General features: G+C 43.1%; 1 protein-coding gene across 8 annotated transcripts in view; it reads right to left on the reverse strand.

Moving 5' to 3' along the window:
- LOC126404079 (nuclear factor 1 B-type-like) overlaps positions 1 to 15,545 on the reverse strand; it is a 71,331-nt gene extending 55,786 nt beyond the window's left edge. For 6 of the 8 annotated variants that reach the window (XM_050067059.1, XM_050067058.1, XM_050067062.1 and 3 more), the window contains exons 1-2: positions 13,621 to 14,155; positions 10,369 to 10,900 (exon numbers count right to left, since the gene is read on the reverse strand). In XM_050067059.1, coding sequence (XP_049923016.1) covers positions 10,369 to 10,900; positions 13,621 to 13,647 — 559 coding nt within the window. In that variant the 5' untranslated portion in view covers positions 13,648 to 14,155. Of the gene's footprint in view, positions 1 to 10,368; positions 10,901 to 13,620; positions 14,156 to 15,171 lie in introns of those variants that run through there. The other 2 variants (XM_050067057.1, XM_050067056.1) reach the window with 1 other exon arrangement.
- Positions 15,546 to 15,834: the final 289 nt, after the last annotated feature.

A 15,834-nucleotide genomic window follows, 5' to 3' on the forward strand; every position in this document is an offset into this window, starting at 1 on the left:
CCATCTGAATGGAGTTACAGGCTGGCTAACAGGAGTGCAGAGGAGAAGAGTCTCCTGGGGCAGTTGGCTCGGCAAGCGGGACCAGAGGATGGCTGCACCGTGGATTAGGGCCCCACAGTGGTCCATTGTTAATTGGGCGCCATGTGTGAAAGCTACAGAGAGATTAGTTTGTACAGCTGCTGCCATTTGTCATAACTGCCCTTAACAAGACACACATGGCAACCCAAGTTACAGCCAGAGGTTTTACAGAAAAAGGGGAGAAAAATGTCTGGTGTGCGTCTAATAGTTTGTGAAACAGACCTGCATAAGCAGATGAAGATGTTCCTGGGAAACACCGAGCAGACTCAGCTGGGATCCCATAAGAGTTGATGAGTTAGAGCATTACTCATTTAGCCATCTGTAGGTCAACTAGGGTCATTATCATAACTGCTCAAAAAGCTATGTTAAGCCAGTAGGAATCCCAGACCGCAGGTTGCAAACAATTCTGTGAAAACAATCAGCGATTACATCACAGCCCTCAAATTAGGCAGGTCTGTGTTTTATTAGACAGGCATCAGAGATGACATGAGGGCTAGTGTCTGTTAGAGCCTGGTGACCTCTTGTTAGCCAAATTTCCTTACTAATGCAGGCTACACAGTGAGGTTTGAGAGTGGGATGGTGGAGTAGAGTTATTTTTTGGTAAGAATCCACAGTGTAATTGTGGGTTGTAGGTCTGCGCACATGTTGGAGGCCTAATTACAATCTTGACTTAGTAAATCCGGAACAAGCTTTTAAAGCACCCTCACTTTCAGTTTCAGCCGGCAGATGCTGGAGCACTGTTGTTATTGAGGAGTTGCGGTCCATTGAATCTAAATGCAGTCTTTCGAGCTGAAGTGCAGGTGAGCAATAATATGTTCATAGTTTTCTGCATGTATACGGGCATGTGAGTGTGAACATGTGTCCCCATGTGTGCGTTTTTTGTGTCTGCATATAAAATTTTGGAAGGCTTTTCTGAAAGTCCGTGCAGAAACTACCAGCTGGAGCCTTGTTCCAGTGGAGAGAGCGAGACAATTTTGGAGTCAGATCATATAAGCTTTTAGAAGGCACCATGGTAACAAGCCCTGTTGTTCCCTAGTAAAAATAACGGGCTTCATTAACCATCTTGTTAGTGCTGCAGCGGGCTTTAATCACAGGGTCCAGACAGCACTGGACTAGCTTTTTCCTAACACAAATAGTTGCACAGTGGCAATTTCATTATTACTAAACCCTTAGACTCAGTGTTTAAGGTTTAAGTTTTAGGTGATTTCATTTGACCACGCTTCTGTACAACAAGTCAGAATACCAGAGAGCTGAAGAAATGAATCCTAAAACCTGGACATGAGTTAGCATTTTAGCAGTCCTGGTTCCCTCATCTCAAAGTCAGTGGGTTTTTTGAATGGGTTTTGGGTTAGGTGCCTGAAATAACATCCCTGGTCATAGGGATACTTTGTTGATTTTCAACCAGCTTTGTATCAAAACAGTGCGGGTAGTGTGAGTAAATGAACTGTGGTAAACTTCCCTCCATCTAACCAGTGCCTGGATATCCCTCCCTTAGGCTGTACTTCCGCATTTTCGTAATGCCAGCCACCGCAGACACAAAGAGTATAGAAGCAGGTTGAGAGACAGACCCACACCTAAATCTCACTCTCTCTCAATCTCTCAAACTCGGATCGAAATCCGATTAAATGGTTAAACTAGGGAGTGCTGAACATATATAAATCGAGATTATGTTACTGTATTGCCGATTTAATAATATAATAATAGTATATTTAATAATATAATTTTTTCAGAAACATATTTTAGTGCCCTCTTTAGCTGTAATAGCGAGAGTTATGAACAGGAAGTTCACACTGTTTCCTGCACAGGCCAATAAAACTGAGATCAAACGGTAAAACTGGGCAGCGCTGATCAAATATACACTAAGATTCTGTTACCACATTGCCTATTTCACATTTTAGCTTAACAATTAACTGCATTACAAGATCGACTGTTGTCAGCCGGCTGCCTTTGTGTCAAACAGACAAGTTTTCTTGGTCATTTCTTGGTCTGGTCGCAATGCATTTTGGTAGTTGTAGGTTTTCTACCTCTTGAGCAAAAGCAAATGCCGCAGTCCTTTTTTCTGTTTTCTCTGGTCACGTAGCACTAATTTCAAAAGTATTTGTGTCTTTCTACTGCATTGACAGCCCAGTTTTATGAAAAGACCCTATTTCTAGCAGTGAAATACTTCTTTAATACAAGCTTAAAAGACTTTCATGTTTTGTTCTACAACATAAGTAAGTAAATACCCCACTCCTAAATACTGTAGGCTTTACGTGTCTTAAAAAACACAGCTGCTAATAAGTGGCAAAATTAGACTACAGAGCGTCATCATGGCGAACACAGCTTAACAGCCTTGTTGTGGTGATGATGTTGAAGTCACGCCACCGTGGTGTAATTCTTTTATAGCCTAATGTTAGATTTTAATTTCTGGCGATTGCATTTATGCTTCAAAAATCACAGAAGTGGTGTTCATTTGTAAAGATTACCTGGCTGAACAAAAGGTGTTAATATCATAAACTTTTCTGCGATAATCCGAAACCCAATGGGAAAACCCCACTGGCTTATTGTGGAGAGAACCAGGGTGATAACTTCCATGCCTACAAAATCATCCCTGCAGCACTCTATAACCAGCAGGACCAATCAAAGGTTAGCCACTGTTAGCAATACTAGTTGCTTACAACTAATTACGAGGTATTTTTGCACATACAATCACCGTAGCAACAAGTCTATAGATAGACTTTGGACAGTATTGTGTGTATGTCTGATTTAAGAAGACAGAGTGTGACATAACTGATGTGAGGGTTAGTGAGGTTCCTCCAACTTTCCGAGTTAGAAATCCAACTTCACTTTGTATTATTGTTGAAATTTTCCGACCAGAAACTTGCCAAATTGCCAAATTCCCAGTGCAAGTGAAACACAACATAAGTTGCTCACATATTTATGTGGAAATCTCTAAAGAAACGTGTGGGAAAGGTGCATTTCTTTCCCTTTCATTCACTGTTTGTTGTTTTAATGACTTGATGTAAAGAGGCACTATGTAAACCAGCTCTGTCTGTCACAATGGAGGAAGTAACTCTGTAGAAAATCTGTAACACCTGCTGGTTAGGTGATCCTGAGATATGAGATTTTCATGTTGTTCCTGCCAACAAGGTGTCCATATTTCCTCTCCTCCTGTCATCCCTCTATATGGCTCGCTTTAATCACATACAGCCCCACTGCTCAAACATGCTGCCTGTCATAAAAGACTGCATGTTTATGTAAGTGCTAAAAATGTAAATGACTTATTTTCCCACTCTCCTTGCCTTCTCCGCCTGTTCTATAACTTTTCTTACTGTATGGGTCGATAAAAACAAACAACCATACTGGGGGTTGTATTGTTTATTACATTAACTATATGGCTCTTCTGTTGATCAAGAGTTAGTTTCTAAATTTGGGAGCTTTTTTGAGAAGTGAACCTGACATATGTGAGGGAGGAGTGGAAGCTCTTTTGGCTCGCTTTGACAACTCAATGGGGCGCTGATGAATCCGTCCCAAGCAGGCCATTCCCAAGCCCCAGACACCATATCCCCTCTTTGACCCGCTGCACTGACATTAGAAAGAAATCCTCTGGGGGATTCGCCCCACCACCCCAAACAGCAACACGCCCACCCAAAAGTACATTTTGCCCAGCACTGCTATGGCGGGCCTTTCTTTTTCTGTCCCGCTCAGGTCTTGTCGAGCCGTCACAGTGATGGGCCGTACTGTACCGCCAGACAAAAGAAGAGACAACCATCACTCTGGGCCGCTGATCGGCCCTGTCTGGACTGAAAAGACTTTGATGGGGCAAAGCAGGGTGGGGGGAGCTGCACAGAGAAGTTAGTGTCTCCTGGGCAACCACTCTGATTGTCTGTCCCTGCCCAAAGTTCCCCATCACACCCCACCTACTACCCCTTCCCATTTTTTTCTTCCCTTCATTGGTTGTTCACAAGGCTCCTTCCTGGGTGAAGGGGACTGGCTTTTGGATGAAAGTCTCAGTCTGGCACTCGAGGGTTCTTTTCTCCTGGTTGACTTCAAAAAACGGGAGGTCAAAAAACATCTTCACAGGAATCCTCCTCTCTGAGCCTTCTCAGCCATCTTTCCACTACAGACTCTGCTGTCTAGCATGCCCACTTCAGCAGATGGGACAACACCAAGTTTTTGCTAGTGCGATGGTAAAAAAGACAGCGACTGGATGGAGAAACTCAGGCAACAGGGAGGGCCTGCTTTGTAAGGCAGGACAGTGAGGTACAGTGTAGTGCCTGGGATAGGGGGTGAATGTACCCATTTGTCTTCATTTGGGAGGACCGGCAGACAGGGTGGGGGTGGGGAATCTATCCGGGAGGAGTGGGAGGTGCCGGTCCTCCAGTCAAGTGGCCTCGGGGGGATTTGAAATGCATTTGGGGTCCTCCCCGAAAGCCTGGGAAAGTGTGGAGAAGCTGAGATCTTAACCATAGACTAATGACACAAACTGCAGTCCTTAACCAAGTGCAGCCACAAACACAAAATTAAGTCTCCTGCTGAAATACACAAGAAAAGCCTTTTCAGCACAATGCCCATGCCTTAGAATGCCAAAGAAAGGCCTTGTCCCATTTTTTTTGACAGATGCAACAGCGTAAACTGTGACACAAGCAAATTAAACACACTGTAGCACAGCAAAGGAGGGGAGTTGTAAATTTAGTTGAGAAAGAAGGCATCCACATTTCTCAGTGGCCTCTGCTCCGAGTTGCCTTGTTTCCATGGAGATTTATGTACACATGGCACACAAAAGAGGGCCAAGGAGGTAACACGGCCTGTTTAAGCCTTGAGGTATTTGCTCGAGCAAAACCCCGCTGCTAATAACACAAGCTTCATACTGAGCCAGGCAACCTGGCTGCACTGCACCCAGGTTCGTGTTTGAGAAAGAGCAGGAGGGGGAAAGAGGCAGAGGGGAGTCAGATGGGGATCACAAACGACCAAAGATCCGGGCGAGGGAGTGAAGCCATTAAGAGAGAAAGAAAGTGAGCGAGAGGGAAAGCAAGAAAGAAAGGAAGAAAGAAGCAAGAAAGAAAGAAAGACTGCAAAACATAAATAGCTCCCGGGTTAAGAGAAAAAGGATCGGGAGGACATTTAGTGGGAAGCGGAAATCAATAAGGCAAGCGGTGAAGCTGGGAGGGAGTTCTAAGTGGATTAGATTGAGAGAATGTGTTCGATAGGTTATGGCTCTGACAGAGAGGTAGCCAGACACCGCAGGCTCTATTGCATACTAATAAGGAAGCCAGAATGGAAGCTGAGCACAGGGTTGTGCAGTTCAATCTGAAGAGTTTTTCTATATGGCTCTGGAGTCATCGGTTAAGGTTTTTCCCAGGAGTTGTATTTTACGGTCTTGCTGATTTTGTTCTGAATGTTCGCTGTTAAAATTCATGTCCCAGAATAAAATTCCACTCAACTTCCAAAAGAACCAGTCCTGAGACTTCTTCCAGTTTCATTTCACCAGGAAAACTTAAAATTAAACACAGCTGAATAACCTGACTTTACCCAAAGAAAGGAAGACAAACAGTAGTGTCCTTAACGCTGTCTGCTTACAACAACTTTTGTTTCACACTTCTGGCAGGAACCCAGCCACCCTCTCTCTGGCCAAGAGCCTGGGCCTGGGACAGCTGTCATGGTCAGAGTCTTGGGCTTGAGGGAGAGCCAGGGAGTGAGAAAAGAAAAGAGACTGGGACAGAGAAGGAGTGAGAGAGTCATTTGGCCGGGCAGTGTGCCGCAGGGGTGATTCCTGATGGCAGAGGAGGATAAGGGGATGAGGGGAGGGAGGGATGGATGTTGTGCTTAGTCACAGACCTCCACTGTGACCCAGAAGGTCAGGCCTCCGCACTGGCCGCCTGACCAAAGCCTCTGAGGCAGCCGGGCGGAAAACAAGATGCAAGCAGCTACCCCATGCAGTGTGCTGGAGAGGCAATGGCCAGTCTTGGAGATGGGGAACAGCCAGACTACCAGCCTGAGGGATTGGGGAGAGGGGGTGAGGAGGTGTGGGGAGTCAGTGGTACCTACTCCCCCTCACTTAGGCCAGTGAACCAAGGGACCACCAGCCAGACCAGAAGCAGTGGCGGGGGAGTGGAGACAAACAGTTGCCAAGAGGCCACCGGTGATCTTGCGACCGCCGCGGTTTGACCCCGATTGAGGAGGTCAACAAGGGGGGCTTAGGGAGCAGCTCCCCTCGCCTCCTCCCCTGACCACCACCAACCCCCCCTGGGCAAAAAGTCTTCCTCCTCCACGTGCCCTGGGCCCGCAACAGCGCGTTTTCACTGATCTGTTTTGCTCAATTAAACTTCAGAGGACACCCTGCCACATCTCTTTGAAAAGGTCATGACCCCGGGGGCAGAGGTTAAGTCTGCCGCTCGTAAAACAAGGTCTCCATTAACATGGCAGCATGTATTCAGAGGTAATCCATCCATTTCCACAAACTATCATGACCGTGTGAAAAAAAAAGTTACGTTACTGCGTGTGTGTGGGGGGGGGAGTCAAGGTAATGATGTTTTATGGCCGTGTTAACTTTCAGCACCAGAGTAATGGGAAAACTGCTTGACCTTGACTTCTTTAGTCTCCCATTGGACTACCTCAGCAAATCCTCTTCTGTCTGGTTAGAGGGCAATGACAACTTTTAAAATACTCTTCGCAGTAATTTCTAATATCGACTATCATTCCTACTTTATTCCGCTTGAGTACAGCTTGCTGAATTCATTTATAATTAATTCAGACATCATTTCTACAAGATTTTCCAAGATTCCTCCAAATTCTTGAATTGGTTTGCTTGTTTATCTTTATCACATATTTTTCAAATCATTTTATTTCCATATTTAAGTAATTGCAGACATGTGTACTACGAAAAAGACATTTAAAAATGCAGAGCTGAGAGCCTTCAGAGGCTATTTAACTACTAATAGTGATGCGCAGCTTAACAAAGCCAAATACAAACGAGGCCTACAGTATCCTAACGTGTCCTAACATGACCATTATCTGCATGCCTTGTTACAACTATTCCATCAAGCTGTCAAACTGGATATGCAAAATATGAATCCAGGTGGGGAGAGGCGATGATTCAAAGAAGAAGAAAAAAAAGGCATTTGTTTTATCAGATAACGATAAAACAGTGCATTGGAGTACAACAGCCGTGTATGTGTGTGTGTGTGTGTGTGTGTGTGTGTGTGTGTCTGTGTGTGTGTGTGAGTGTGTGTGTGTGTGTGTGTGTGAGAAGCCAGGACCCTGTATTGAACACGGCCTGCCAGTTGGCACAATGGATGCCACAACCCCCACTCCCAGCCCCCCAGCCTACTTCCCAGCGGGCATTCATCTGGGCATGCACATGGGTGCTACAGCCCTGCCTGGCTAAACGCGTCTGTGCCCCAGAACAAGGGGGCTGAGTGCCCTCTCTAAATTCACCCAGCACACTCGCTGCCAACCCGTCGACCTTTCTCAGGCAGCAACCCACCAGAATCAAAAACAAATACACTCTGAGCTTATTGATTTTTGCCACAAATAAAAAATAACTGGAAAAAACACTGTTGTGGAAATAACGGCAGCATATTTTTTTTGTTATCCAATCACACAACACAGCAGAAGCGAGCCGCTGCCAGGTAGCAGGACAGAGAGAACAATATTAAAAGCACAGTCCGGACCCATTTTTTTTTCCTCTAGCAGTTCGCACAAATACCAGATTCTGTTTCAGACACAGCCGTTTGCTAGTTTCTTTGTGTTTGATTGTATGTTTGTTTGTTTCATGCAGTTGCAGCAGAACAAAGGCGAGCGGCTTCCATTCTGCCACTGTCAAAAAACTTTCCAACATGCCCACTGCATTGCGGATGCCAACCAACGAATCAAAGGCATGCTGCAAGCAGACAAAGAGGGTTTGATGCCAACCTCCAAACCTCTAACAACCATTACTGGTGATTTGCCTGCCTCCCTGGCACAGTGCAAAACAAAATGGCGCCGCACCACACGCTACCACAATATGGCTGCATTGTCTGGAGATGGGCACTGCTTGGTAACTTGAAGAAAAGGGAAAAGGCGCTTTCGCTTGCAAAAACGAAAAAGGAAAAAAAAAGAAAAAAAAAAGCATGGCCGTCTCTGTGATCCCGCTAAAAGAATGCTATTTTGTATTTGCCAAAGTTTCAACCTTCAGAAATTTTGAGGACAACGGTAAATAACCGCTCTGATCCGCAATGCAATGCTGAATCAACGTCAATTTATTCTCCGGCGAAAGAGAACATTATGTTCACCGCTTATTTCAAACACTCAAATGAAGCTTCTTGCCAATAATTTTGCTTTCCCTCGGTAGCGGACACATTTTCCTGAAATAAAAGCTGATGAAATACCATCCATAATGTACAATGCAGGCACTACTTTATCATTTAAACATATGAAAACAGCACTAAAGAGCCGTTCTCAACTTGGTACCGAACAGTTAAAAATGCAGCAGATGCAAACTAGAGAAGCGGTGGCATCCTACAAAAGACACAAAAGAGGGTCTGATGCCAACCCCGGTGCCAGTGGCAACCATTATTGTCTGTGTGCTGTGCCTTCTGCTTTCCCTGGCACTTATCAAACACAAAATGGCGCTCAGGGTTTGATGATAATGAGCTAGCTATACCACCATTTCTCCCTCAATAGCAAAGTATTGGTGGTTATTCGGTGGTGGTGCTGCAGTAGATTTAATACAAGGGAATTTCAACAGGGAATACTATAGGGGGGGATTCCTATGGGGTCGACAGATAAAGGGAGGAAGTTCACTGTGAGGGACATGAATGACTGAAATGTAAGTATGTGCTTTAAAAACCTTATTTTTCACTCATTTTTAAAGAGTTTTAAATCCTGCAACAACTAGAAATTATGGAGCTGGTGTCCAAAAAAGAATAAACATAACACTGATTAGAAAATCTATCTAAGCAATATTTTCTGTTGAACTTGTACATCATTTGTCCTTAATTATTTTCTCCACTTCTCCTTAAACATTTTGTAATATATTAGATCTAACTGTGCAAAAAATGACTATTTGTTTCTTCCAATTACAGTTTGGAAGGGGCTACTCTGAAAAAATTATGTCTTTTTGCAAATGTTTCATATCTAAAAATGTGCCGCAGTCTTTGAGTTGTGTATCAATGTGAAAAAATAAATAAGAATAATTCAATTCTGAAAAATAAAATGCTTTTAACACATCCATTCAAAAAAAAAAAAACCTGTGCATGTCTAAACCTATTACAATACCTGGCAACACATTCCCACACATTCTTACTTAAAATGCACGATCCAGTGTTCATATCAAGCACATCGCTGTGTCCGCAAAAGGCTTTCATGGAAAACAAACCAGCTTTTGGGGAATTTAGAAAAGGCAGATTTCAGCACAGACACGTTCACACGCACGATTTAGAACAGACACGGTGTCTTATATTGACTGAGATGCATTGCAAATATTAAAAGGGCCTACTCAGGTTTGCTCTTATGTTTAATGCTAAGCTGTAAAGTGACTTAAAAGCAGCATTGCATTTATTAATATGATAATTACCTTTTTAAATTTTTATTTAAAACAAAACTGCTTTAATGTGATTTCTGACTGGAAACAGAAAAGTTTTAAAATTACATAATTTTACATTATATAATAGGGACTACGGGGACGAAGGAAGGGTTTTTTTAATATAGAAAGAACAGTTTAAAAAAAATAAAAATAAAATGCTGTTAATACACACCACGACTGTGACAGCAGGGGCTTTAAAAGAATCTTGTGTTACAGATTCATAAACTCAGTACTGGAAATATGAATTCATTTTAATTTAACCAGTCTATACAGCAACTTTCCACATTCATCACTACTTCATATCCACATAAACAGAATAGGTGTATAGTGTGTGTGCAATTTTACAAGCCTGTGTGTGTGTGTGTGTGTGTGTGTGTGTGTGTGTGTGTGTCCCCACATGATAGAAACTGAACTTGAGTGGGAGCTGCTGCTGGAGTACAGCAGAGCAAAGACACATTTAAAACATGTTCTACGTTTAATATTGATTACAGATTGTTATTCTGTTTAGTTATGACTCATACTCGAGCCAAATAAAAATGTACAGTATGCTGCGCCTATACAGCACTGGCTATCAAGTTGCTCATGTTTATTTGTCTGGCGAATGTCGTGGTGATTTCAGCCAGTCTGAGCGAGACTGCCAAAAAGTAACACATGTGACCCCTGACCTTGCCAAGCCATCATTCACACATGCGCGTTAGCTCACACACGCAGTGAAACAAACACACACAGTATGAGCTTGAACCTACCTTGGTCCTGGACATAGTATGCTAGAAACAAGTCCAGCTCCTTGACCGATACTGTTATGTGGTGTGGCTGGACACAAAGTGCTGGGTTGGTGCAATGTGGAGACTTGACGAGGCGTTCGCCGTCTGTACTTTCCAGAGGGATGCCTTTGAAGAGGATGACCATCACCAGGTCCAGACGCCAAACTTTGTCGGCCTGCCGCAAACAGTCGATCCGGCGGATCTTGCCCTTCTGGTCCGGGTTGGATAGCACACAGCACGGGTGCTTCTTGCCCGTCACGCTGAGGACAAAGTCCTCCCGGTACTCCTGCCGAATGTCCTTACGCAGCTTGGCCAGCAGCCTGGATGCCCATTTCTGCTTAACCTCGGGCTTCTCGCTCAGAAGCTCGTCCTTCACCGCGCGCTCCTCGTCCTTGGACATCCGCTTCTCGTGCTTCTTGAAGTACTTGCGTTTTCTGGCCTGGAGGTTGAACCACGTGTAGGCGATGGCACGGACGTGAGGAAGAAGTGCCTCGATGAAGGGATGAAATTCATCCTGGAGCATCCAAGGGACACAGCGAGGAGAGAGAAGAACAAGAATGTAATCAGAAACTCATGTCATTAAACATCGAGAGGAAATATGGGTTTAGTCAGCTACTAATCTCAGGCAGAAGGGAAGTCAGACCACAAACAAACAATTCCTCATAATCAATCACATAATATCTTATTGGCAGTTACAACAGTGTTGAGGCGAGAAGTTTCTCTTCACATAACAACGCCGGTTTTACCATGCTAGATGGATCTAGGCGTACAGCAGGTATGACAAGGACATTCCACTGTTTATATCAACTGCCAGCACTACAATAGCACTGAGCCCGGTGACTGAATGCACTCTCCGCTCTCATTTCCCGAGCATGCTCTGAGCGGGACTCCTGTGCTACTGCTACAGGGAGCATGCGCCCCTCACAGTTGTATTTCTCTTATCAAACTATCCGCATTCCAACGCGAACTTATCCTACGTTCACGAAGGATGGAGGATAAGATGGAGGGCCAAGTGGGGCACAGTCACAAAATAGGAAGGAGATTCCCCTTTTCTTCTGGCACATGCAAACAGCCTCGTATACGCGCTTGCACGCTCAAAATGCATTAAAAACACAAGCAGAGGAGAAAGGCAGCGTATCAAACACAGCAATTGTGTGAGAGGTATTTGCAAAGGTTGAATTAGGACTCATTTATAAGTAGATGCCAAAGCGTTGAGGTTAACACGTGGAATGACACTTGCCCAGCTTCATTCCAAAAACCTGAGTCAGTGATATTAAAATCATGGCCTACTCTTAAAATTTCCATCTCTCTTTAAATTTAAAAATGTTCTGTTGAAACATATTCTTCTAAAATATGATCACAGACTCAGATTATTATTAGTAAAAGTATTTTTAAAACTAAATTTACTTTTTCAGTCTAAGTTTTCTGTATATGCTGCATTAGTACACTTTAAACCACATTCATTTTAATTCTAAAATTGAACAATTGCAGCAGATATGAGCCAAAAAAGAAAACGTTTCAATCATTTGACAGAATTTCTCTTGATCCCTACAATTAAAAAAATGCTAAATACCAACATCTCTACAGCAGTTCCCTGGCCTACAGGCTTCTACATCACTCACACTCCAGTAAGTCTAAAACAAATTATAATAATCTCTTAATGCTTGTTTTCTGCAGGTGAAGGAATGTACAGGACGGCGTGGATGATTTAGGAGTCATCCGAAATTACAGCAGCTGCGAGTGACAAGTGGAAGTATTAACTTATCTGTGTTTTAGGTCATTAAAATGTCAAATTTAATAAGTATAAGCAGCCCCTTTTGAGCAGGCGTTTGAAGAGTTAAACCGCATATTGTTCTTTTTGTAGGCAGCCAGGCAGGCAAGGCTATAGGAAACCACAGAAATCCACTCCCTATCTGCGCTCTGCCGCTGGTGCTCCTCTGAGAAGCCACATTTCTGGTCTGCACTTTCGGGCCAATAAAACTCTGCTCCAGTACAGTAATGTCAAATTATACTCATTTATTATACAGTGTGAATAAACATTTAATTCTCCGCAGATTGAGTTTTGAAATGTATTTTATTTACTGTGGACATTACATCTGTGTATAGTCTTTTAGAGAGGTAAAAAATAAATGAAATAAATTGAGAACTCCTTTAAATGTCATCCTCTCACTATAATGTCGCCAATTAAACTGACAAAAGTAAGCAGTAAATGCTAGTAAATGTGCTCGGCAGCAACTGTTTCTGAAATCCTTTTCGCTCCTGGTTTCCTGTTCAAAAACACTTTATATATTCCGTTAATTTTTTTTTTTTTTGTCAACCAGGCTAAAGCCAAATGCTGTAAAGATAAATGACTTGGCCAGGGCCTGTGCAGTGCACTTCAGCTGGGGCCATAAAAGCACAATCCTCTTAAGTACAAACTAAACCACATCTCAGTCAATCACTTACTTATGCCAAGTAAAATATAAACAGTAAAACTGAGTCAGCCAAAAACAGTCAGCTACTCTGTCCAACCGCTGAATCAACCTTATCACGCGTTTGATCTTCCTGCAGTGAAAGTGGCTTTATCTTCTTCCAACTTCACTTCCCTAAAGTATAGGGGTTTTGCTCTAAATAAAAATATACACGTGGAAAAAAATACAAACACAGCTCAAGCAAGGATGGGAGGTGTGTGTGTGTGTGTTTGTGTGTGTGTGTGTGGGGGGGGGGGGGTTACAGGANGGGGGGGGGGGGGGGGGGTTACAGGAGGACGCAAATAACCTAATTAACCCTGAGAGAAAATGAACATACCTGCAGCAATTACACAGGACGATTAAAAATGACAGTCTTGGAATGCTATCATAAAAATCATCTTTACGCACAACTTTACGCACACAAAGAGCGCATGGAGACTGACACTTCCAGGACTTTTTTAAGTGCCTACAGGACTATTGAATGATTTTTCGATAGGGCTTTCGCTGGAATATAACATCTCTTATGTAAAAGTCGCCACAATTGTGGCACAAACACGTGCAGTTTGGATTAAGAGCGTAAATTGTGGTTACTTCTATCGCTGTGTTTTCACACACAAGGCACAACTTCATTGCTTGTTATGAATTATAAAGTATTTCCCAAAGCAGAGCTGAAATCCTTACGCATGCACACAACTTTCAATCCCCTGGCCACCCTCTGTTAACAATCCTATCACAAATATGCAAATCATAGCAATTAAATGTGAATAAAAAAAGACACAAATACCTGAGTTAGACAAATCGGAGAATACATGACGAGACGGCTACACAAAAAGTGAATGTACTTGGACTGATTCCTCTGATCACTTTATCGCGCCATTCCTGGACCGATGTGCACCATGCAAGACTGTGGAGCAGCTATCCGCGTAAAACAACGAGATTATCCTAGAACATCCATGGATTTTTTTTGCGATCCAAAAAAAAGATTGTCGTCTCCGCAGAGAGAAAAAAGGGTGCAGGTATTTATGCAGATTTTTTTTGTTGTAAAGTTGACATGCACGGTAAGCACTTGCAGATTGTACTCGTAGAGCCGGTGCTGCGTACTCCTCTGTACTACACGGGCTCTGTGCGCGTCTCGCTGCTGTGATATCTCGTTCATAAAAGCATTGTGGGAAGCTTCAGAGGGCGCCGAGTGTGTGATGTTCACCCCTTGCTTTCACCAAACTTGATATGAAATCGACCGGTGCACCTTCGGTCCTGCGCGATCCCAGCAAATCAGACCCAACTTTTTTCTTTTTTTTTTCACCCACGTAATTACACAGTCACACTCCTCCTCCTCCTCCTCCTCCTCCTCCTCCTCCTCCAAACACACAACCTCTATCCTCCATCCAGCACCTTCTTCTCCTCCTAGGCTATCTGAAAACACAGCTTACAATTCATTTGCCCCCTCACTCCTGCACATTTTTTTTTGCTTTGGTTGCTTCAGGGGACTTTGGACACCACAGCCTCGGTTACACAGAAACGGAAAAGGGGACATTTCCCCTCCTTTACCCACGAGCTCCGTGTCAACAACACACTCTTTTCTCCACTTCAGTGTGTCTGGTTCAGGAAAAACAAACTTTGGGGCTTTTTAGTTTGTCTGTCACATTGTGGCAAAGAAACAGACAGCTTATTAGCCTTAAAATGTTCTGGAAAAGTCCCTTAAATATACCATGATAACATTAACAGTTATACTAATATAAAAGATAAGGCAAATTTACTAAAATATATTTAGAAATTGCCTTTGAAAGACCCCAAACTAAATATATTAATTCATACAATGTGTTGTTGACAGCAGAATTAGCTTGTAATGCTAAATAAAGGTACCTAGCTTACATTTTTGACGTCACAATTAGCTTATAAGGGGATTTTTTGCATACAAATATTTTTAAAAATGGCCTTAAATAGTGGGCTGAATATTTTTACCTGAATATATTTTAATAAACAGTCATGACTAAGCTGTGTGTGTGGTTACAGTGTGGCTTTAATGTTGAAAGCACTGGAAGTTACTTTGTTGCTGTAAAGTGTGTGTGTATGTGTGTGTGTCGTACAGAGCTGTCACCGGTCCACATAGAGTTCATTTGCCAAATTAAGGGGAATGGGATGTTAACATAGGCTGCCCGTGCCAAGTTTAGTACAATTTTGGCCCGACCGTGCCAGTGTTGTGGTCCGTGTTAAGTTAACCCATTTCTCCACATTTCTCTACCGTCGCGAGGACAGGACAGTGTTATTAAAAAAACGCTATCACAAATGGTATCATCACAACATTTGAAAGCAATAATAATCCATGTTCACGTACCATTGCACTGTACTGCATGGATTAATATGGAATCCTGGAGCCTGGTTGAAAACACACAAGCCGGTAGCTTCACATTTCTCACGTTCAACTTTGTGCTTTGGAGGCTTTTTCTCTTGCGGTGCTCGTTAAAAAAAAAAAAAAAAAGTCAACACCGGAAGACAATTCTTTGCAGATAGCGGTGAAGAGAAGTTGGGAGCACCTCGCGTTTTTTTCTCTTTTTTTTCTTGTCTTCCTTCCTCTTCAAGCCTTACTTTTTTGGATCGGTTTTTGGGGTTGTTCAGTGAAGTTGAACGTGATCCAGAAGAGGCTGAGTTTGTCGGCACTGGGCTGGTCTCCGCCTTCACTTTCACTGTCTGCCTCACTGCCGCCCTCCGGTTCTCAGCAGCAACCAACAAGTCGGATATAATGGGAACAGGACGACTTCCGGTTTGACTTTTCAAAAATAAAACTCATATCTACAGGAAACAGCAATATCTCTTTTAGTTTATATTTTTATGCGAAACATGAATACAGTACCAGTTTGTACCAGGTTTTGTGTAATCAATAGAGACATTTATTCAAACATATTTTTTATGGCACTTTATAAAAGCATGCCACTGTCCAATGCAAACCATGTATATAGAAAACCAATTGCTTTAGCTTCATGACAGCCTTTTTTATAGG

Source organism: Epinephelus moara, chromosome 17 (genome assembly GCF_006386435.1).
Source record: "Epinephelus moara isolate mb chromosome 17, YSFRI_EMoa_1.0, whole genome shotgun sequence".
NCBI classification, from domain to species: domain Eukaryota; kingdom Metazoa; phylum Chordata; class Actinopteri; order Perciformes; family Serranidae; genus Epinephelus; species Epinephelus moara.